The sequence below is a fragment of the Mytilus trossulus genome, chromosome 2 (genome assembly GCF_036588685.1).
Source record: "Mytilus trossulus isolate FHL-02 chromosome 2, PNRI_Mtr1.1.1.hap1, whole genome shotgun sequence".
Taxonomy (NCBI): Eukaryota; Metazoa; Mollusca; class Bivalvia; order Mytilida; family Mytilidae; genus Mytilus; species Mytilus trossulus.
This window is the reverse complement of record NC_086374.1, coordinates 9,819,641-9,844,931: the sequence shown is the minus strand read 5'-3', so window position 1 is coordinate 9,844,931 and position 25,291 is coordinate 9,819,641. Positions and strand designations below refer to the sequence as shown.

The 25,291-nt window shown below is 33.2% G+C and overlaps 1 protein-coding gene across 1 annotated transcript in view; it reads right to left on the bottom strand.

Moving 5' to 3' along the window:
• The window catches only part of LOC134704831 (uncharacterized), a 134,410-nt gene that overhangs the window by 69,860 nt on the left and 39,259 nt on the right, over positions 1 to 25,291 (bottom strand). The window contains exons 39-64 of the mRNA XM_063563613.1: positions 22,819 to 23,016; positions 22,086 to 22,395; positions 21,313 to 21,729; positions 19,266 to 19,392; positions 18,961 to 19,055; positions 18,548 to 18,733; positions 17,803 to 17,983; positions 16,854 to 17,020; positions 16,365 to 16,492; positions 13,794 to 14,046; positions 13,374 to 13,545; positions 11,655 to 11,898; positions 9,002 to 9,119; positions 8,565 to 8,743; positions 6,517 to 6,676; positions 6,028 to 6,225; positions 5,403 to 5,642; positions 4,228 to 4,387; positions 3,656 to 3,897; positions 3,105 to 3,235; positions 2,577 to 2,730; positions 1,709 to 1,930; positions 1,402 to 1,495; positions 928 to 1,045; positions 276 to 424; positions 32 to 165 (exon numbers count right to left, since the gene is read on the bottom strand). Coding sequence (XP_063419683.1) covers positions 32 to 165; positions 276 to 424; positions 928 to 1,045; positions 1,402 to 1,495; positions 1,709 to 1,930; positions 2,577 to 2,730; positions 3,105 to 3,235; positions 3,656 to 3,897; positions 4,228 to 4,387; positions 5,403 to 5,642; positions 6,028 to 6,225; positions 6,517 to 6,676; positions 8,565 to 8,743; positions 9,002 to 9,119; positions 11,655 to 11,898; positions 13,374 to 13,545; positions 13,794 to 14,046; positions 16,365 to 16,492; positions 16,854 to 17,020; positions 17,803 to 17,983; positions 18,548 to 18,733; positions 18,961 to 19,055; positions 19,266 to 19,392; positions 21,313 to 21,729; positions 22,086 to 22,395; positions 22,819 to 23,016 — 4,777 coding nt within the window. The remainder of the gene's footprint in view (positions 1 to 31; positions 166 to 275; positions 425 to 927; positions 1,046 to 1,401; positions 1,496 to 1,708; positions 1,931 to 2,576; positions 2,731 to 3,104; positions 3,236 to 3,655; positions 3,898 to 4,227; positions 4,388 to 5,402; positions 5,643 to 6,027; positions 6,226 to 6,516; positions 6,677 to 8,564; positions 8,744 to 9,001; positions 9,120 to 11,654; positions 11,899 to 13,373; positions 13,546 to 13,793; positions 14,047 to 16,364; positions 16,493 to 16,853; positions 17,021 to 17,802; positions 17,984 to 18,547; positions 18,734 to 18,960; positions 19,056 to 19,265; positions 19,393 to 21,312; positions 21,730 to 22,085; positions 22,396 to 22,818; positions 23,017 to 25,291) is intronic.

Below are 25,291 nucleotides of genomic sequence, written 5' to 3'. Positions count from 1 at the left end.
TTAAAATTAAATATATACAAGCAAAACATACTTCCCAAATCTAGCCAAGGCATGACAACTTTCCCATCCAGCCTCTGTATCTGCCATTCATATCTAACAACAGGACATGGGTCACCTGACATATCCCATGATGCTCTGTACGTGTCATAGCTTTCCTGGAAGTCCCTGTCAAATATAATAAATTATAAACGTTTCCTCTTTTACTTGTTCTATTATATTCTTTTCATACTTCAGATACTATATAAAATGATAATACAAATAAATACTATACTTACACGTCTCCATGTGAGTTCTGTAGAACATCATATACTCCAATATGTGACAATGGTGGCAGTCCTTGACTCAGATATGACATGTGAACACCATTAGATGTACCCACACTGGATAAACCTGCTCCATTAGTCCCTCTCACTGACACATACACCTATTAAAGGGTCAAATGTTTTTTGATATAAATCTAAGAAACCAAATTCATTAATCACCTTCACAATAGATTTATTAAGACATATTTAATAATAAGAACTTACCCATATATTTTTTAACTAAACATGTTTAAACTGATCGAAATTAATAATCATGGAATATATTTTTGAAAAATGACAGTGTGTCATCGTATATTTGTTCCACCTAACAGAAGTTCCAATGGAAACTTCGTTACTTTGTTATAAACAATGTCATAATATGTGTTCCCGTTGGAACAAATATTCTATACAATTTATTCCGTTTGGAACTTATATTATTAAGGAACTTATATTCTGTGACAGGTACACTGGTAGCAAGTTAGCAACCTCTGTACATTTAAGCTTTGATAAAGGGCATTGGTAGAAATCTCTAAAAACACTTTGTTCTAAAAATAAATGAGTTTTGCAAAAAATAATATATATGAACTGAAAAATGATTTTTTTTTAACTTTTTATTATTACCCACCTTTTTGAGTCCATGTAGATTGAGACCATTCACTGTATACTGTAATGTATCTACTGGTATCCTCATGAATGGCTTGATCTGTCCTCCACCAGGGGTAATACCAATGGCTACTTCATATCTATCAAGTAAGTAAACACATATAAAACAACTGTTAACAGTATAGTTATTTGGGAGGAACTAATTAAAGTGTTGAGTAGTCCACTCTCTCATCAACTGAGTAATGATACAACAATCCTTAAAGAATGCAACTGAATACCAAAGATCAGGAATGTCCAGTTAGTCCTTATACACCTAAACAGAAAATTTAAGGAGTTGGCAATACAGTCTGTGCCATATCTCTAGCACCCTAACATGTCTTGGTTTGTTTCAGGTAGGTTACTCAACACTTGAAATATTCTACAACTATAGGCAGCTTCAAAGAACCATTTGAATTTTTTAGTGTAATAGTAAGTGAGAAGTAAATTGTCTACTTACTGTTTAATTCCTGACTGTTCATCAGTAAATGGTTGCCATGCCAATGACAAAGAAGTCAAAGATTCTGAACAAGTGGCATCTAAAGCATCACATTCTGAAATGAAAGAGATGATACATGGATATGAATCTAAAAAAAACATATTCTTTCATTCCCTCCTGTTCCCCATTCCTAACTTTTTTTACTTGTAAAAGAAAAGAAGTTTTTTAAAATATACATCATTAATATTGTGCTGCATTCATTGTCCTTTCCTCCTTTAAAATAATCAAAATGATAATTATTATAACTTTTTACAACTGTCATACATACCTTGGTCAGTTGAACAAGTTCTGGAGTTCATTAAAACTGTTGCAGTATTATTACTGACATCCATTCTGTAGGTCGTATGAAGGTCAATAACTTTACCATTCTTTGGAGGGGTAGTGTCTATGGCTATAGGACCAGAGAAAGCATATGACATAAGGTAGACAGAGTTGACAGCAGTTACTGTTAAATAATAGGTTTGTCCATGGATCATCAGGGAACCAGCATCTGCAATAAATTATATGAGACATAACCATGCATTTTAAAATTAGAACCTTGATTACATAGTTCCCAAGGTCATAACCACTTAAGGAGCTACAAAGAGGCTTTGTTTCCCCGACTAACACGGAAATAAAAAAAAAACAGAAATTATACTGGATACTCTATAACTCATTCAGTCCAAGTTTTGCTGAAATTGAATCAGCAGTTTCAAAGATGATTTTTTACAGTAAGTAAACTAGATAAACAAATTGTGAAAAATTGTATTTAAATGGCAATAACTCCTTCATGGATAAAAAAAACTACCTCAACCAAAAAATTTAAAATGAAGCAGGACAGACGAACAGACAAACAAACAGACTAATGGACGCACAGACCAGAAAATATGATGCCCATAAATGGTGCATAAAAACCTGAGAAATGCCCTTATAATTACCATTTTATAGGTAGCAACCACACAATAGGTTGTTTGATTCATCTGGAAACTTTATTTATTTGTCACATATTTGTACAAAAGTTCCTGGGTGTCTCCCACTATCAAAATACATGTAAAACTAAAGTTGAGTGCTAATACTTTTACTCTCATATTTGTTTGTTTTAGGGATTATAATAGTTTATACTCACCATCAATAGGATTGTAATAGTTTATACTCACCATCAATAGAGAAGCTGGATGTGAACCCACTAACTTCTTTGTCTACAAATATATCAGTAAGTCCTTCTTCTGATCCTAGAGAGATAAGAAACCTTTGAATTGGACTTTCTCTGTCCTGAAATCCTGACCAGGAACATTTAACTGGTACCTTGGCCTGTAAGATAAATAATGTATTAATTAAAAGAGAAAATTTAAATTGAATCATAGTAAAGACCATATTTTACATAAAATCATAAACACATTCTCAATAGTTTTAATGAACCTTAATTTGTCTTAACAGCCATCCAAATGGTATTAACATTATCTATACACATTCAATAATAGTTGTAATGGTGTAAAAACTTGTTTCAATTATATATATATAGTCTCCACATTTCTCTTTTTTGTCTCAAAACTTTTACAAGTTTACTAACATACTTTTACAAAGGTCTAACAGTACAGTTTAAAACCAAATAATTCCACACATCTTAATACTGCTCCATAAAGAGTACAAAAACTTGACATCAATGTGGCTTTGTCTATACTCACACCAACATATTCAGGACAAGTAACAATGCCTTGACTTGGAGGAGTTGTGTCTATGATTACAGAACCAGATGTCAATTTATTGATGGTTCCAGCGTTGTTCTCTGTCCAGATGGATATTATGTTTGGTTTGCCTGAAAATATATTTTGATAAAAATTAGATGATTAGAAAGAAAAAGTTTTCTAATTTCTTGATGATTTATACTTCTCTAGAAACAGTTGTTATATTTTTCAAATCAATGGTTGGTTCAATTGAAGCCTTTAACACCATTAGCATGGATTTTATAACAAAGAACACTTTATTCATCTACAAATCAAGTCAGATGATAATTATTTACAAATAGAATAAATAATCCTGAAGTTAAGATCAAACAAGGGACACCAAGAGGTTATTGTTGTTGACTTTTGTGCAGATGAGGTAACAATAAAGAATTAAACCTGTAGTATCTGGTATTATAGATGCTAATGGTAGTACACTGTGGAGGCCAGATGACACCTCGACCTCAGTAATAGGTGACTTATGAAGGAGATGAGGTAACAATATAGAATTATACCTGTAGTATCTGGTATTATAGATGCTAATGGTAATATGCTGTGAAGGCCAGATGACACTTCTACCTCAGTAATGGGTGAAACATCCTCAGCAAAGGGGTATGTTCCAACTGAGTACCAGGCTCTCCTAATACTACTCTCTGTGTCATTGTAATGCCACGAGGCAAACAAAGTGTCTGCAGATTTCTCATATAAGGTAGATCCTGCTCCAATATTAGCATCAGTGGAACTTTGGTCTGTTAATCTAAACAGTTAATGTTTTAATCATTAAGAAATCATCTCTAATCTTTGTTTTAGTTAAATAAATTTAGAAAATAACATATGTACCTAAACTAGTGTAAATGCCTTAAAATTAAACAGACTTGTGTGTCCTGCAATCTTTTATGATAAGTCTCTTTTTTTTTACACTACAGAGAAATATTTTAACGGGAAGTTTTTGAATATCAATTAGTTGCATCAACTCAAATGCAAATAAGATACCTTCCTCATACATAAAACTGTTAATATGTCTTGTCAGATCTGAGTCTACAGTAAAACCATCTGACATATAACATGATCTATATATATAATTTACCTGTCTAGGTAGATGATTGGTGGTGATGTATCTACAGTAAAACCATCAGACACTGATTCCAGGACACTGCCAACATTAGTAATAGCTCTCACAGTGGAATAGTATGTAACACCAGACTTCAGATCTAGATTAGCTTGGGCATACCCTGAACTTGTTATACCTATCAAAATATATTAGTTCCAATTTTATCTATCCAATCTCTTAGAGTAGCGTCATCATTATATGAGATGAAATAAACCAATCCTTACAGATTATATTCTATAAATGTAAATCACAATTTTTTGTACAAATCACAAGAATACTGTATGCATTATAATATCAGAGGAAAAGATTTTAAGCAATGACATCAAAGTTAAAACATAACTTATTTGATAATAAGACAGGATTTCAGAACTGTGTGGTTCATTGTTATCATATGAATAAAATTTTGCCTAGATTGTGAGTTCGAACCCTGCTCTTACAGGTGCACTTGTCTCTAATCTAACTCAACTAGGATGGTCTTTTTTCCTATCGAAAGATAGTGGTTATCTCTGGTCACTCTAGCTTCCTCCACCAATAAAAACTGACCACCACAAAAAAAGCAAAAAAGCAGTGCTTAAAACGCCAAAAATCAAATCAAATCATCCATTTCTGGTGCCATCCTACAAGTGAGTTTGTGTTCTAGTGGTTAAGACCGATGGCTACAGTGCTGAAGGTCCCGATTTCGATCCTCACTGGGGATGCTAAAATTGTCAGTACACAAGAAGGGTGATTTTCACCCTCTCACACACATCTCTGGTACCCAGACCCGAGTTTAAACTAGCATGGGTACTATGGGGGCCTCGGTTGGTCAAAGTTGCTCCTGAATTGACCTGGAGATCAATCTGCTGATATCTCTTCGGTTTGTCTGTTCCCACCGAGCAGCCCGGTGGTTTTCTCTGAGTACTTGGGCTTCCTTCACCATAATAACAGACCCTGCCTGGTGTCCTAACAATCTCTGTTATTGGGGTGGGGATTGTCCTTATAATTATTAAAACATTGTAAATACATTAGAGACACATCTCCATTAATTCCGATAGGGAGTGTACATGAATTCCACTGTACCCTCGCAGCTCTCGAGGGGTTCTTCGGATATCGAAGGAATCTACAGTACATACATACATACCTACAGCCTATCTATACAAAGATAGACTTACCATTTCCCTTGACACTGACTTCCTCACTGTGAATAAGACCATATGGTATAAAGGACATGACATCTTCCCCTCCTGGTGTTGTACCTACAGCCCATTTATATTCCATTACGCCATGTAAATGGCTCTCAAACCCATCAAACTGTACACTGACTGTGGTAGGGTGTAACTGATAATCTGTATCATCATCAAGGATCAGTAGGTCAAGGTTATCTGTTCCCTTGGCTCCATCAATCACAATTCCTGTACATAGAAATGGAACAAGTCATTGGTTTTGTCCATCAGAAATGGACACACATTTCCAAAGAAAAATATAAATAGATTCATTATCAATCTTTTTCAAATGTCAACAAAATAGCATTATATATCCCCTCTCCACTTTATTACATATTTTCTAATATTCAAAAGAATCAAAGAATTACAATTTTGATCACTGACTGAAAACCTTATCTTTACTTCAACAGGACTCCTAGAATATGAGGGTGCAATGCATACAGCAAAAATGTAATGAAGGAGGTATACAGGCTGCTGAACTGAGGAGTCAAAAACATTAAACCTAGAACAAAACTTTGCATTGTGGGTATTAACAAGTGTGTAAATTGTCTAAATATTTTCTTTAAAGTCTTACCTGGTTTGTCTTCATTGACTACAACTATAGGAGTTGATGTTATGATAGTACTCTCTTGTCCTGCTCCATTATCTCCTATCAGACTGACATAATATATGGGAGACTTTGTCACAATATCAGTCAGAGGCAGGGACAGATCAGATATGTAAACATCAGTCTCAGATTTATACTTGGTCCAGTCCATGACATCTCTACCACCTATGAATTGGTAATAGAAGGTGATAAAAGTATTGTCTAAACTTAAACACAAGTGAGGTTCTGAAAATGAAACAGAATTGTTTATCTAGGTTGTAATTTAATTCCAAATTTGGAACTCATATATTAAACTGTGGATTCATTATTTTTCCTGGATTTCCTGGATTTCCTGGATATAACTCAATGTGTAAAGAAGTGTAAATTTTCCAAAGGGTTGTTAGCAAAATTAAGCAAAACTATTCAGTTACTGTCTCATTGATGGTTTTCTCACAATTTTTTTTTTTTTGTTAATACCTTTTGTAGTCCCGACTGCTACTCTATAACCCACAATTCCTGATTGGTGATCATCAGCATCCCAAGCTACTTTAATCCCTGATGTATCAGCTTGCCACACAAATCCATCTACTTTCTTCTCCATTCCAGATGCTAGGGTCCCAACATGTAGCCAATGGATCTACAGCAGAAAAATAAATCTATCATTCAAATAGCTGAGTTGTGCAAAATGTTTCCTAAGAATGCAAGATAGAGTGTTCAATACTGAACATTTAAATGTACAGAGTTATAAAATGGTAAATTTTTATTATTTTTTCAGAATTTTACAAAAGAAATGTCTAAGTTCCAAAGTTTTGAAAAATGGAAAAATGGAAAAATTAATTCCATAAAAGCAGTATCACCTGTCGACCCAAAGTCAATAAATGTAAATGATGTCATTTATCAATCAGCTGTTACTGTAATGTAACAAGAATGGGTCCAAAGTACATGGATGCCCCACTCACAGTATCATTTTATATGATCAATGGACTGTGAATGGGGGTAAAAAATCTAATTTGGATTTAAAATTAAAAAGATCATATCATAGGAAACATGTGTAATAAGTTTCAAGTTGATTGGACTTCAACTTCATCAAAATCTACCTTGACCAAAAACTTTAACCTGAAACTCACACTTTCATTTCCTAAGTGCAATGGACTGTGAAATTTGAGTCAAAAGTCTAATTTTGCTCTCAAATAAGAAAGATCATATCTTAAGGAACATGTGTAATAAGCTTCAAGTTGATAGGATTTCAACTTCATCAAAAACTACCTTGACCAAAAACTTAAACCTGAATCGGGACAGATGGGAGAACAAACAGCACAATGAACAAAAGGAAACACAGACCAGAAAAAATAATGCCCCTCTACTATCATAGGTGGGGCATAATAAAAAAAAGTATTATGACATATCTGAATGCAGTATATTACTTAATTCTCAAGTTCCAAAAATTTGGAAATTTTTTGTGAGGTCTAATAAAACTCAGTAATGCAGAAGTTATCGGGGCCTTTTATAGCTGACTATGCGGTGTGGGCTTTGCTCATTGTTGAAGGCCGTACGGTGACCTATAGTTGTTAATGTTTGTGTCATTTTGGTCTTTTGTGGATAGTTGTTTCATTGGCAATCATACCACATCTTCTTTTTTATATTCAGATGTCTTCTTTTGTAACTTTGGTTACTTTCTATACTTAATCTAACCCAACAAACAAGATATTTCTCAATCTTTAACATTCAGATCAAGCACCATGAAATTCCTGTTGAAAGAACTAGATATCATTGAGATGGGAGCCATCTCTGTGGGCCCCGCTGTCAATAACGTGGGGGTAAATAAGTTGTATGGATAATCTGATATGAAGCATTATTTGAAGTTATTACATAGTCTCACATGTGATTTTAATCTAAGATTTTAAGTTAAAAGTGATAAATATTCTCAACTTACTTTCATAGTATAATAGTGATATGACTGCATGATGTGAACTCATTGTTGACTACTCTAAGGTGACTTCTGGATATATGGATTGATATTTGAACAATATGTTTAAAGGTGCTGCCCAATTGATATTTGTCACATATTTTTAGAATTATGCCTTCAATATATTATGACCCACCAAGTATAAAGTATGAAATATTTACGGTTCTCGAGAGGTAGAGCGGACACAATTTATTAAGAACAAGGAACAGATGGACAGACCAACGGACTGACCTTTGAAATCATAACGGTTATAATCTAGATATAGAGCGGACACAATCTTCACCAAAGGACACAGGGTTGTCAACTGAAACCAAAGTTTTTGACCTTGACCATTGACCTAGGAAGTTGTACATACATCATGACACACCCTCTGGTGTTGGTTAAAATGGATGTCAAGTATAAACTTTGAAATCATAACGGTTCTCGAGATATAGAGCGGACAATAAAGTGTTACGGATGGACGGACAGACGGACGGACGGACAGACTGATCACTATAGGGCGACCCGCCTTAGGCGGGGCCCTAATAATAGATCTACCATGTAACATAAATATATTTACAATAGGTGGTGTGGTGTCCACTATCACACCATCCGTCTCAAATGCTGCCACAAATCCTGCTTTATTAACAGCGCCTACTCTGGTACTGTAGAGCGCCCCCTGGTGTAATGTTAGTCCTTCTTGTGTGTAACTTGTCATAGTTATATTATTACCAATATCCATCCAGTCACCGTGTATATCTAAGATTAGAAAATTATGGTTAAAATGACTGATGCTGGTCAACATTGCCTGTTTACACATTAGAAAGTGCACAACATATCTGACATTGGGAATTTTCAAACTTTAAGAAATTGTAAATATTGCCATGCCTTAACAAGATGATGTCTTTAAATCATAAAAGAGATTTTTCAGCTACTTCAACAAGCTCTGTATTTATCTTACAAACCTATTTAAGATAATACACTATTCACTTTAATAGAAAGAAAATATCTTCTCACCTGGTATAATTTGTGACCTGATTCCATCTCGAAGTTGATAAATTTGTATCTTAAAATGATCTAATCCAGATTCTTCATCAATGAACTGGAAAGCACTGGACAGGGATGAAACACTAGACTACAAAAACAGACACACGGTGTGAGTATAAAACTAAGTCTATGTTCATATCTAAAAATACACATGTTAAAATATATGTATAATAAAAAGCCCAATGACACACCTAAGATTTTTGATATGAGAGCCTGAGTACTGTATTTATCATTGGAACACATATCACATCTTCTTATTCATATATTACTACTTACAATATGAGAAAACTTTCATGAGTTTATACTTTGATTAATTGATGATGTATAGTTCCAGCCAAATGTAAAGTATAGGTAACAATACAAGTACTGTAAATCAAACCAAAGGAAAGTGATAAATTAATACCACATATGAAAACTTACTGGTTGTTTTGACATCACTCTTACATTACCAGCAGTTAATAAAGAGCTATGCCGAGAGCGCATGATAAGCAAACCCTTTTCAAATGTATAAAGTTCCATAAAAGCCACAATGTCATATCAGAAATTTGAGAAAAAAAATAAAGGGAGGTAATTTTAATAGAAATAAATACTTCAGCAAATTTTCATGAAAACTGCTGACAGAATTTTTAATTATTGTCTGATAACTGGAAATTCCCCCTTTTTAATGAATAAAATTTCATATAACTTGGAAACAAACAAAAAATCTTCAATTCAATAAATAGAATGGGAGATTAGGTCAATAGATATTAATCAAAGTGCTTGTAAGCACTGAATGGTAATAATGACTTTTATCTTTATTTGGGAAGTAAAAGTAAAATATTTCATACTGCAACTAGTTTTGTTTATTTCCAAAATATAGTAACATTGCTATATTTTGTATAATGTCAATTTCATCATGGAACACTTTCTCCACAATCAGAGATCCATTAAGGAATGAAAATAAATTTGACATTTGTGTTATGATTTAAATGGCTATCAATGTATTAATTTAAGTTGCAGTACAAAAACAATATTAGGTCAATGTCATAAAAATATAAACATGTTTGTACTTGGCGCAAAACTGGGGAAGGGCTCAGTAGATTCTCGCCTTTCCCTGGATTCTCAGCCTCATACAAAAAAGTTTATATTTTCCTGATATTTACCTGATAATGTATATGTATTGTATAAATAAAATTGAGAATGGAAATGGGGAATGTGTCAAAGAGAAAACAACCCAACCATAGAAAAAAATAACAGCAGAAGGTCACCAACAGGTCTTCAATGTAGTGAGAAATTCCCGCAACCGGAGGCGTCCCCCAGCCGACCCCAAAACAAACATACACTAGTTCAGTGATAATGAACGCCAAACCAATTTCCAAAGCATATAAAGCATTGCAACTACACTTCTTGGAAAAGGGAGATAACTCCAATTTTTAAAGATGACCTTATCAATAACATTGTAACGTGTACACAGGGTAAGCGTGTCTGTTTCTATTTAGAATGAGTCCGTTACCAGTTTGATCCTGGATCCAAAATTGCTCTATTTACAAAATATATAACAAATAATCTTTATTCAAATATTAGCGTCAATGAACCAAAAATGTACAACTGCTCTTTGCAATCTCTAATAAACTATCTATAAACAATTCTTCTCAAAATACATGAACTGGTACAAATTTGTACTCTTACAAATTTGTCCTGGGTCAGGAACAAACTTGTCCTCCTGGTACAATAATGTACCCTACAAGTTTACACACTTGTCATTGTTCTCTTGATACAAATATGTACTTTACAAAGTGGTCACACAGACTCACACTTGTCCTATACAGTACAATACGGTTCAACTTGTAAACGTACAACTCCGTATTTCTAACAGGCAACAACCTGTTCTTTATTACACTTAGTAATAATAGAAATATATACGAGCGAGTGATCTCTAATGTCAACGTACCAAGGTCTTATGTCTCCAAAATCTTCTTACAATTGACCCTGAGCTAAGAATCTCTCCTGCTTATATACCCCGATGGTAGCCGTACCATTATTGAAGGAGGCGGTGTTCTAACAAAGTGCCTCCTTACCAGTATCTGAGTTTCATGAGGGACACCCCTTAACATTTGACCTGACCCAAAGTTTACCCGTGAAACATCTTACTCTTTTCTATGTTTATTAAAGTATCATATAAATGTATAAAATAAGGCTTCTGTCGAACTGTTACCAATGTAAACAATTTAATCTTAGATACTAAATCATCACAACATCATTTATATTTTCATATCAACAGATGTTAGATTCCTGCAACATGCAAAAGTTCTGTAATTTTCTTGACAGGTGTAACATCATGTTGTAACTTGAATATCAGAGCATATATTACATTGATAAATTTCTGGAAATGTTCATGGATAGGATGTATAGAATTTTATGATCAATGCACTATATTTTGTGTATCAAAAAGGTACTGGTAAGCCTTGAAAGATTTAGACATTAAGTCAGTAACATGGGGTTTTGATTGCATTTCATGCAAGCATTACCCAAATATTCCCTGTTGGTTCATACAAACTTTATTTTTTTCTGACATGTTGATGAATGACAATGGTATACCATAATATGTCCTGTAAACCACCTAGATTTAGCACATCTAATTTACCTGATAAGTTTGGTCCTGATGTAGCATAGTGCCATCTCCCAGGCTGAGTAATACAGGGGGTGTCAGATCAACCACAAATCCATCAGTATCAGATGTAACAGAGTTTAGAGCACCATTGGTTGTTTTCAGCTGTATCTTGACATGATCTTTGTGATGTAGGTGAAAATTCACCCATTCAACCTCTGTTGTATCATTAGAGAATACTACCCAATCCCTTATTACCTCAAAATCATTTGTATTATTACTGAAAAGAGAAACAATAACATTTTTTTGGCCTGCTGCTTTGTTGTTTATCCAGTTTGAACCATATTAGTGCAAAAACATTACGGTAGACAGTTTTACTTAACATTAAATAGGACCTTTTTACCAGAAATTAGCTGTTATTTATCAAATTATGCTTTTATGTTAAGTGCTCCTCTGACATATTCCCACATCTCTGTTTCCTTTTATAAGATAAAGAAATGCAATTATTTGGAGGATTTCTTGTTTGAATAATTTACATAATCATATCTTAGTAAGGGCAGCCAATTTTTTTTCAAAAAAAAAAACTTTACACTGAATTTGAAGCCCCCCCCCCCTTGAAGGTTTTTCAGGAGTATGGCAGCCATCTTGCACGCAAAACCCCCATGGGCATTTTGAAAACCTGGCAGGTATGCTGATTCCAAAATTTGATTGATGATGGGAGATAACTCATATCTAATATGGTTTACAGTCAAACCTGTATTACACATTTACTTGTGGGAAGTATAAAAAAAATCTGATTAAGAGAGGTGAACTTTAAAAGAGGTCCAGAAAACATCTGATTTGTATAAAAACTACATTAATGAACTTAACATAATGTATCATGGATGTTAAGCTAGGTTCACACTACTGATCAGATCAACTAGATGATCCTGATTGTCCAAATTTCCACAACCAAGCATTACAAATTTTTTAATTGGGCCTGTTTACGTTTTTTACCCAACTGCTATCCAACTGTACACGAACTTAACTTGACCATTATCAACTCTTTTCACTGTGTCTCCATCACAATTCCAATCAAACCACTTATTGAATACTTATTCAATAATTCTGACAAATTCACGATATCTTCTTGATCTTAAATCGACTAGCTAGACCAAATCAACTGTACTTGATCTCAGCCTGATCTTGGTCCACCTGATCGTATAGGGGTCATAGTGATTGTCGAGCATTGGTAGGGTATGTGCAATTTCAGTATAAAAACGTCTGAATTTTTTTCTAAAACTACCTGCTGCAGCAGAGGGGGCATTAAGCGTTACCCATTGTTCTTCTGTACTATGTATACCTTATACCTACGTCCCAACAGTCAGTTTCCATTCTCTCATTTTATTTTGTCTCAACCAAATTTTAGGATACGGGTACACAATGCTTAAAACACCGCTTCTCAACTAATTCTCAGTCTCTTCTTGAGTAACTGGCTTCTTGATCCTTACTTGAATGTTTTTGACTCAGGTAGAATGTCAGATCGATAACAACCACAGTAGACCACCTCGAACATTCTTGTCGATTGAGTCAGACCAGTCTCCCAATGGCTTAATTAGTCTTGATTGAGATTGATCCAGTTGTCTAACCAGCAATGTGAACCTAGCTTTAGCAACATTAAAATCTCTGAAAAAAATCTTTGAGTTCATCTTTTTTATTCAAATGTATACTAAGAAAGTCAAGGAAATGCTTTCAAAAACCTAAATAATTACTGACCTTGCAACCTGAACCTGGATTTCGTACTGATTTATATCAGATTCTGGGTCTGAGTAATCTTTCCACTGAGCTCCTAACTTTGCAGGATTAGGAGAATACTGTAAGTCACTAAAGTTCTCTTCCACTCCATCAATTACCTCCCCTGATACTGGTTCTGTCAAATCTACTGTAACTGTATCAATGATAAAACAAAATAGTCATTTTAGTTATTTTTAGCTACTTTAAAAGTTATTTAAAAGACTGGTTAAGGAATATGTTTGTCAAGTTTGGTTTATTTTGTTCAGTAAAAAACAAAGATTATTATCTAGAACATTTATTAATTAATTGAAACATTGCATATGATCTTCTTCAAGATAGGGAACAGAAAAGTGTATCTGTTCATTGATAAAGAAATAGATTTTAATTGTTTTAAACCCCTACCTCCATTAGATATACTGACAACTTTCTGTTGTTTAATAGCTCCATTATAAGCCCAGACGATAGTGTAATATGTTTTCTGATGTTCCAATGCATGCTGAGGATCTATATCTACACAGGTTTTGTGCTGTTTACTACTAATCTCTGTCAGGTTAGCTATGTCAGTGATGTTGACATTATACTCTGAGGTCACACCTAACATGTATGTAGATATCCCAGACTCAGGATCATAGAAGTGTTGCCAATTAGAGCACAGCTGAAACAAAAGCCAATCAGAGATATGATAGGTATTATTTGTCTCACAAACTAATACACAATAGAATATAAAATCTTTAACAGGATGATTAAATCATTGTAAAGAGCAAGATTAGATATCTCTCCACTGGAGAATAGTGAATATTAACCAATTCAGAATTTTTTGCATGCATTTATTATTGTGATTTTCAAAGAATGTACAATAATTCCTTTTATGGTATATGGCACCTGAAGTATTTGTTATTCTCAGCTTTCAAATTATTGGTTTTCAAATTTTGTGATAGACGTTCCATTCTCAATTTTATGTTGATTAAATAATAAAATCAAAGCCTGAAAGGCTGTAAAAGCAATTGCTGCCATGTTTATGTTTTGGGGACTTTTTTTTTCATCCACATATATTTAAAGAATTAAACATGACAGGAGTGTTTTCTAGTGAGAATTAAGAAGGTTTGAACTTTATATCAATTAAAGACTTCAGCAGAAAGTCATTTTTAATATGTTTTATATTTCACAAGGAGACGTTTACCAGGCTAAATTTGGGTCAAATATACATGTGCTGAAACATATAACTACAAGAGAAATTATTATGGATTATCCCCTAGTAGTGTTTGTAACTGGACAATAATTTCCTTTATTGATTTAATTTTCATAATTAATTTAAATTTAACACTTCAGTTAAAACATTTCAACTTTCCAGACGCAAATGTTGAAAACGGGAAAGAAACAAAATATTTTACAAGGCATAAACATGTAAAAAATAAATATATATTTCAGCTGACTAAAAATATTTTCATAATGTTACTTTGTCATCATTTCTTAAAAAATAAGTCCCAAACATTATTGCTCAGTTGATATGTGTCATCCTCATGGGGTACGAGATAACTATAATTATCGTCAGAGACATATATATGTCTCTGTTATCGTGCAATCCCGAAAAGAGGGGCCATCACAGACAAACATGACATTAAATCGTCATTATACGAACAAGAACAAACAGCTCTAAGTTGCTTTGATATTTATCCAATTTTCAGGAAACATTGTGAAAATGATCTTCAATATTTCGAAAACATGTGAAATAAAATTGCAAACACGGTGGACCGTAGAGGGTCAACAAACGTAGTAGACTCGTCCATTGGAAAGACGAGGATAATGGTTTCATCATTTGTCATGCATTCCCAGTTTTGAATATGATATCCAAAAAGGATGTACTTTTTTTAATCTATGAAACTAGAAAATTCCAAATTGTAAATATCTCTTCATCTGGACTTGGCATCTATCACGTTTGGACGGGTCCATTTCATTAGTAAGGTGATCGATACATCTTACGGAGTTATGGCAAAAAAGGAAAACAAACTTATTGTTGTGTGTTTTTAACAAGGGTTTCGTTCCTCTAAATTATTTGCGCAAACAAATCAACAAAATAGGTCAGTTAACTTTGTCTATTTTTAGATTACAGGTAATCATATGACACTACGTATAACCTGATAACCTGTGTAGTGATTTTGATTTTACGATAAATTTATGAATGAACGACAATTTTATGAATGAACAAGAGCACCTAACCTCTTTCTTAAAAGAACACCAATTAAACATTTAAAACCGTATATTATAAAAGATAATTCAGTCAAATTTTCAATACTAAATCAATAACTGAAATGATTCCATATTTTGTTGAAACATCGTACGAACGGAAAACGGAATCGCAAGTATAAAAATGCATTTTTTTCACTCGGATGTCTATGTTTTTTGATAGTCAAACGGTTGTCCCCCTAAATACAAAAATACATCTACAAGGACGTATGCTGAAACTTCTTAAATCCACTAACGTTTTTCAAAAGTTTCAAGCTATGTATTGCATTAGAAAACATACACAGGTGTTTAAGAATGACAGACCAGGAGCCTGTTTAACAAAATACTATGGCTTGATCTGGGCGGAGTCTCTGATCTGGGTCACAAAGATGGCCATACGCGACGGCATGAAAGCAATTGCTTTAAAAATGGTTTATACAAAAATTGGTTTGAGTCTATTTCTTCTTAATTTTTTGGTTCATGAATGTATGTAAATGCCTGTGATTATCAGGAGAATCATAATATTAGTATTAAGTACTCTTGGTATGGAACAGATTTATGTGTTAGTATGGAAGATTGTTGTATGCCTCCTATATTCTTACCTATATTCTTACTTATAATTAACTTACAGAATCAAAATCCTCTGTGTACAAGGAATCAACACCTCCCAATGGTCTATCTTATGCCTCTCTAGATGTGTATTACTGTATGATTATGCACATATTATTTACTAACTTATAATTAACTTACAAAATCAAAATCTTTTGTGTACTTCAGATCCACACCTCCCAATGGTCCATCTAATACCTCTCCAGCAATAGGAGGAGATTTGTCTACAATAATAGGCTGGTCAGCTACACCAATGCTTCTCAAATCAACTACAAATAAGAAAGTTTATTATTACTAGTTTCTTCCAAATCTTCTATGCTGTTTCTCATAATAAACATGCATACTGACTGTGGAGAGTTGTCTCATTGGCAATCATACCACATCTCATTATTTTCATATAAACTTTTAAAATTTTAGTGACAACTACTTCATACTAAGCTACCTTCATCAAAACCTTTGACCTGAGAATGTGTTTATTCTACACTATCACAACTCTATTTTGTGGTCAAAACCATAATTTGAACTATAATACATAAAGTTTACATAATAATGATAATATAAAATAAGGTTTGGCAGGCACAACAATTATTAAGACTCCTTATTATTTATTTTTCACTATAACAAGGTTACCTCTGTTAACAACTTTAATTTTAATCCATACAGGAATACCATCAGTTAACTCTACAATATATTCTATACTGAGATTATGATCCAGTCTCGTCCAATCCATCTCATCACAATCTCTCCTGGAATGACCTAAACAAAGGTCATTAAACTCTATTCCAGAGTCAGGGTCACTGGAAAGAAAGTAAAACAAAACTTTAATCCCCTATAATTACATATTCTTTTATTCTGTGAGTTTTTGACTTATCATTAAGTGGTTCACTTTTAACTGACTGAATGGCAACCTTTATAATGTAAAACTAGTAAAAGTCTCAAAGTCAACAAACTATGACTGAGCGATTAGGCCAAATAATTAGGAATTGCTGGTTTTGGAAACAAGCAAAAGCTTACGTCATGATCTGGAGAGGGGCTTAAATTGTAATCTTGAATGCGGAAAAAAAACCAAAACCAATCCAACTTTGTCAATTCATGCGTAAAAATAGAAAATTAATAAGAAATTTAAATAAAACAAGTTGCCCAAGAAACTATTCAATATTTGAACATAAAATTTTGTATTCTTCCAAACTTTTTTGTATCAAACATTTACTATTTATTTATTATTGTTCATTTTATTTGAAGGAACAAAATAATGTATAACAGTAAACAGAGATTTCATATCACCCATGTGTGACTCATGAGAGTTATAAATGCATTGAAAGAAATAGGACTTATACATGAGAAGACAAAATACTTTGAGAAAGTATCAGAGATTTTGACAGAACCCAGCTTTTCACATACAGATTACATACTGCATAATGTACCTGTATAGTACATACCTAGATTTGTGTATTGCCTTTAGTAGATATAAGTCTTCATCATATGATACACCATATATATCTGTCATTATTGGTCTAGAATTGTCAACAGTATAAGGCACCGTATGACACATGGAGGTTTAACTGTATATCATACATACCTAGAGTTGTGTATTGCCTTTAGTAGATATAAGTCTTCATCATATGAAACACCATAGATATCTGACATTATTGGTCTAGAATTGTCAACAGTATAAGGCACTGTATGACAGACTGTTGTTGCTAATGGTCCTCCATACTTTACATCATTTAATGCTCTAACAGTAATAAAGTACTCATCATCTACAAAAATATATAAAATGTTACCTGTTTTTCCTTGTAATCATCTATAGTTTACATTATTCAGTAAAATGAGTAAAATACTGATCATCTTCACATATAAAAAACAAAAAAAAACTTGCTTTTGCTCACCAGATTTCAAAATATCACAATTCTTTGTCACTACATTGTATTTGTCTGCCATATTTTATATGTTGCAGCACTCTAACAATGATAAAAAGCTGTTATCAGCCAAAGAGATGTATGTCAAAACACTACTGTACTGTAATAACATTAAACATTAATCCTTGATTTTACTGTCACAAATTTATGAATGTGAAATCTAAGATTGAAAACAGAAATGCAAATGCCAAAAAATACCATGTTAAATGAATTCTTCAAAACATGGAATGATATCAATGATTGTGTCATAAATACATTAGAAAAGAGTGCACCAGAATTACTACTAAGAGCAGGAAGAGTAACATATGCTACATTTAATTGTGATTAATGAATAGATATGTACAAGTCAAAGCCATGTAAGTTATTTTTATTTAGTTTGTAAGTTCTTTCTGAACAATTATTTACCTGGAAGAATATTATAGGGTGCAGGTATCGGGCTGATCATAGCACTGTGTGTCCACTGAGATTTATCAAACAGATGTTTGTGTGGATCATGGTGTATATGAATCAAATCTTCACACTCCTGATGACCAACCCAGATTGTGTATCCCAACATTCCAGCCTCTCTGTCCACAAAACCATCCCAGTTAGCTATAAGTAAATCAATAGAATGTGTTATATACATTGTACACTGTGATAAGACTTGAAGTTTGGATTTCACTGGGAACAGGACAATTGTACTTATAACTGTTAGCTCTTGTATACTGTAAATTGTATATTGAAACTGTCTGATGCATGCATAAATCACACTTTTGAACATGAATATATCTAAACACTAATTAGTGTGCTGCATATTGTTAACTGAAACAGGACTGTACCTGATATATATCTATTAGCTCTGGTGTACCGCACATTTGACATTGGAACAGGACCATTAAACACTGCCTCTGACCCTTCACCATCAACTATAAGTCTGCAAGTAATGAATATATCATATTAATAGTTATCTTTAAATTTCAATACAATAATTAAAAATAAAAATATATTTATCTTTTAAAAATATTATCATAAAAGGATATAGCTATATGAATCATTTACTTTCAACAAACTTTTAAATGGATAATTTATATGGGAGAGGTCAATAGGTCTGTTAACATTGTTGACTTATTTCATTGGAACAAACCTATGATTCTGTATTTTAGGATTTACACCTCTACACCATATCTGCCAGTCCGGTCTGTCATGTTCAGGTATCAAATCCGTACAAGGAATTATTTCATGATAATCTGTAGTTTTATTTCTTATTATTCCTACAAAATACTTAATATTGTACAGAAAGATACAGAAATGGAAATTTACATCTGTCCATACATGTATCTTAGCATTGCACATGACCATGTTCTTCTCTGATGGTTTATGATGTTTTATACTAAATCTGATGATGTTAGATGTGTACTGACTGATAACTTAATCCTAGATGGATGATTTTTTTATAAGTTGTTACTGTAAATTCAGAAATTATTGCGTGCATTTATTATTGCGATTTTGTCATTTTACACTTGAATGCAATTTTAATTTTTACGATTTTGAGAAAAGTCATGCTCAATTCAGTTAAAATATTACAAAATGCGAGTTTTAATTATTGCGTTTACAACTCAGTCGCATTATTCGCAATAATAAAAACCTCGCAATAATTTCTGAATTAACAGTATTGGCTTTAAACTAGCTGTCAGTAACTAAGAGTATTCTTAGATCTGTACTTTTTTGTTGTTGGGTTTTACAAGCACCTAGCCATGACCTGTGTTTTTTTGTTGTTGGGATTTACAAGCACCTAGCCATGACCCTCTGTGTTTTTGTTAGATATATTTCTATTTGTATCAATCTGATGAGTTAAATCTGTTGTGTTGTTAAACCACTGTTCCAGGGTTAGGGGAAGGTTTACGTGCTGGCTTACATGTTTGAGCTAGCTGTCAGTAAGAGTACTCTTAGATCTGTACTTAGTGTCTTTTTGTTGTTGGGATGTACAAGAAAAAACATAACTAACCAACTTCTGTTTATTGTGTCAATGTAAGGTAAGATTTTATCATGTGTCATAAGGTTCATGACACAGTTATCGTTCTTTGGTTTTCATCGTCTTCTTATATAGTCCCTATAACGTAACGGTACCCAAATTGCACCTATTTAGCAAAAATAGCAGCGAAAATCTATCAAGATTTCCTAGAGACTAAAAAAATGGTATTTTTATGATTTGATACTATGCACGTCTTTCAAAAGAGGTAAAACTATTTAGATATACACAAAACGTTCACAATATTTATCAACAGATGAAGTGTTTACTGAAAAAGCAAAATGTACTGAAATGTCGCCATGCGACGTCATCAAAACGTCATCTTTTTAAAATGAGCAAATACGATATGTTTCAAGTATCCATTTCTTAACAAATGAACAGTAAGCATGGACAAATATCCAATTGTTCAAAATATTTGAAAAAAATAAACAAAAGTTCTGTTATTCGACTTTTGACGATGCGAATTCAACCATGGATGCAATTTGGGTACTCCTTATTACAGAATCATGGATGGTTTGGAGGTAAGTTCTGACCAATCTTTCTATGATTCATTATGGATTGAAAATCAAATTAGTGTACCTATATAATAAAGAAGGATAAGGCTTCAAAATAAACACAAAATGGAAATTTTTGACTTGAAAAAACGTAGTTGAAAAAACTGTCAAAATAGGTGCAATTTGGGTACCGTCACGTTAGATATATATATAGCTAGTGTGAACAGTGTATATAACTTGCAATTTTTTTTCATACACATTCTCAATTCATTTATTTATATTTTATGCATGAATTATTCAGTAAGGGAATGAAAGTACATGCTTTTGAAATATTTGGAACTGAATCCTTATCTTAAGTAGTGATTTGGTCCAGTTAAAAAAGGTCAAGAATAAATATGTCTGAAGCTATCAAATTGAATGTTAGTTCCCCTTATCAAAGAAATGTTTTGAGTAAGAGCTGGTAGGCTTTTCTATAATTTTGATATTATTTGTCTCACTAGTAGAACACTTCACTGTAAAATTCTTGTTGAGACAGAGCTGGTGCAATTTTTTGAATATGGATTATTGTCTAATCAGTATGCACTATTCAATAACTGTGTTCTCAGGCCATAAGCACTGTGTTAAAAGTGCTGTATTCATTTTTTTTAAATTCTTAATCATGAACAAACCTGTTTCTGGTGTAGTAATATCAACAAGAACTCCTTCACTAGTTAATATACTTTCATATCCTAAAACATTAACAATCCTGAAGTTGAAATAATGCACTTTGTTATGGAGGAGATTCATATTTTCATATATGAATCGTTTGGACTTTCCGATTCCAAGTCTTTCATAGTGTTCAAACAATCTAGACCTAGATTTTGTATAGTGATGTCCCTCTATGGCTTCCATAAGTTCACATTCAGCTGTGCCAAAGTCATAATTAAAGCTCATACATTTACTGAGTGGGAGGTCTGCACAAGCTCTGGCACAATCACCAGGGGAATATTTAATGGTGTTCTTTGCAGCTTTAGGTCCAATGAGTCTGCCAGTAACTGGTCCAGTAAACATTTCTGTCAACACCTTACGATTGAAGGGATCATCACCTGTAATCAATTACAACCTTAAATTGAACTATCCTAAAAAAATCAGTCCTGAAAATTTGAAGGATTTGGTACATTTAAAACTTAAAAAGTGACACAATTAAATATCCTAGCCTCAAATTTGGCTTTTTAGCATGAATCTTTTGCTTCTTGTGCTATAGCATAAGTTTATTTTTTATGTTTTCAAAATTGAAGAATTTATTACTGTTAGACCACTTTTTGTGCAGACAAAAAAAACATATCAATATGAAACAATACTTAAAAAGACTTATTTCAACCGGATGATATTAACACCTGAATATATTGTTAAAGGTGAGAAACCTGCCATGAATTGAGATAATTTAGTAGCTGATACATACCTAAGTCATCATTAATTTCATGATGATCTAAATCAACATCATTCCACGCTACAATCTGGTCTCCATAAATATCTTTCCCATAGCCAACTCCAACTAGAGCTTGTGTTACCTCTGAGTCTTCATAAACAGTGACATAAGCTCGTAGTTCATCAGGGTTACTGGTTGACATGAATTCCTCTAGGAATCTTCCTCCAGGAACAGTTACATCGTATGTAGACAGGGAACAGTAGGCTTCTGATTTCTGACCAGAGTTATTCTCAGCAATCATTGTAAAATATATAGGAACTCCAGTACCTTCATTCTTCAATTTCTAAATAAAATTTCAATTAGTTGACTTTAAAACGTCAGAACCACTTAATAATTAAAAAAAAGATTTTGGGTTTTTCTAAATATAAATTCAGATTAGATAGCATCCCTAAAACAGATGTCTCCAAAACAGCTTGATGGTTTAAACTCAATAAAAATTCAGCAGAAACCAAAATAACGCAAAAAAGTACTGCATCAGTAAATGTAAAAACAAGTTTTTCTTAGTTTATATTTGGCAAAAAGTATCCAATAATTGCAAATAACAATAGAATAGTTTTAGAAGGCTTCAGCATTTTCCTATCTCATATTTTATTTTTATTTTTAAAGGTCCAGTAATATGAGTAATTAAAATATTGATAGGAAAAGAGGACTACAATTATTTACAATTTGGCAGTTCTGTATGTGTTTCCTATTATTATGAACTGACCTCTTTTATAATAGTGGATGGACCTCCCAGCTCGAATCTGTGTAATACATCTGATGTCCAAGGAACTGTCCCTATATTGAGATAGAGACGAACTTGACATCTATCGTCCTCGGCCCGTATAGAGATCTGGAACTCTGATTCTGTGAAGTCTAAGTATGGTGTTTGTGACACTGTACAAGAGGGTGTTGATCTCTTTGCCTGTAAATACAAGTTGACAGTTATTTACACTTTTTAGTTATGCAATTCTCTGGACAAATATTTGATACAAAGTAAATGAATTCATTTATTTTTTTCAATTAATACAGCGGTATTTAAATATTATTATTATACCTTACATATACTACAAACAATTCTATTGGATAACAACTTATCATGTGACATGGAATAATTCGGTTAATTTTCATTTAATTGCAAGGAAGGACGAATAACCCTTAAAATTTACACCAGCGGTGAATAACCCTATTATTCACCGGTGAATAACCTTTTTAGTGTCTAGACTTGCACTTGAGTTACCTCCCATGTATTGATGTCACAGACGTAAATAAACAAGATGGCAGCGTTCACGTTTCACTGACAGCCCATCGCCGAGAGACGAGGCTTTGAAAATGAAGAGTGCCAGCAGCTGATAGTTTCTCTTATAAATGGTCCTTTTCAGGGCCATTAATATTTTACAAAAAGATTCTACCTTTGTTGTATATCCGAGAAATTAGAGAACACGAATGTATTTTCCTGAGCTACTTTCGACAAACGTCAGCTTGTATTTGTTATGTCAGAGACATATAAAACATTTGTATCATATGTCTCTGGTATTGTAAACTAGAGGCTCTAAAGAGCCTGTGTCGCTCACCTTGGTCTATGTGAATATTAAACAAAGGAAGCAGATGGATTCATGACAAACTTGTGTTTTGGTGATAGTGATATGTTTGAACATCTTACTTTACTGAACATTCTTGCTGCTTACAATTATCACAATCTATAATGAACTTGGCCCAGTAGTGTCTGTGAAAAATGTAACCGGGAGTAAAAACTTACAAATTTTATGAAAATTGTAAAAAAAATGACTATATTAAAGGACAATTACTCCTTAGGGGGTCAGTTCACCATTTTGGTCATGTTGACTTATTTGTAAATCTTACTTTGCTGAACATTTTTGCTGTTTACAGTTTAACTCTATCTATAATAATATTCAAGATAATAACCAAAAACAGCAAAATTTTCTAAAAATTACCAATTCAGGGATAGCAACCCAACAACGGGTTCTCTGATTCATCTGAAAATTTCAGGGCAGATAGAAATTGACCTGATGAACAAGTTAATCCGCGTCAGATTTGCTCTAAATGTTTGGTTTTTGAGTTATAAGCCAAAAACTGCGTTTTACGCCTATGTTCTATTTTTAACCATGGCGGCCATCTTGTTTGATTTGGCGGGTCACTCCACAGATTTTTGAAACTAGATACCCCAAAGATGATTGTGGCGAAGTTTGGATTAATTTGGCTTAGCAGTTTCAGAGGAGAAGATTTTTGTAAAAGATATATAAAATTTACGAAAAATGGTTAAAAATTGACTTTAAAGGGCAATAACTTCTAAAGGGGTCAACTGACCATTTTGGTCCTGTTGACTTATTTGTAAATCTTACTTTGCTGAACATTATTGCTGTTTACAGTTTATCTCTATCTATAATAATATTCAAGATAATAAACAAAAACAGCAAAATTTCCCTAAAATTACCAATTCAGGGGCAGCAACCCAACAACCTGCTGTCTCATTCATCTGAAAATTTCAGGGCAGATAGATCTTGACCTAACAAACAATTTTACCTCATGTCAGATTTGCTCTAAATGCTTTGGTTTTTGAGTTATAAGCCAAAAACTGCATTTTACCCCTATGTTCTATTTTTAGCCATGGCAGCCATCTTGTTTGGTTTGGCGGGTCACCCTACACATTTTTTAAACTAAATACCCAAATGATGATTGTGGCCAAGTTTGGTTTCATTTGGCTTAGTAGTTTCAGAGGGGAAGATTTTTCTAAAAGTTAATGATGACGCCGGACGACAACGCCGGACGACGATGCCGGACGCCAAACGATAAACTAACCATGCTATCAGGATAAACTAACCATGCTATCAGGATAAACTAACCATGCTATCAGGATGTAAATACAAACTAACTATGTTATCAGGATATAAATACAAACTAACCATGCTATCAGGATATAAATATAACCTAACCATGCTATCAGAATATAAATACAAACTAACCATGTTATCAGGATATAAATACAAACTAACCGTGCTATCAGGATATAAATACAACCTAACCAGGCTATCAGGATATAAATACAAAATAAACCATGCTATCAGGATATAAATACAAACTAACCATGCTATCAGGATATACATACAACCTAACCATGCTATCAGGATATACATACAAACTAACCATGTTATCAGGATATAAATACAAACTAACCATGT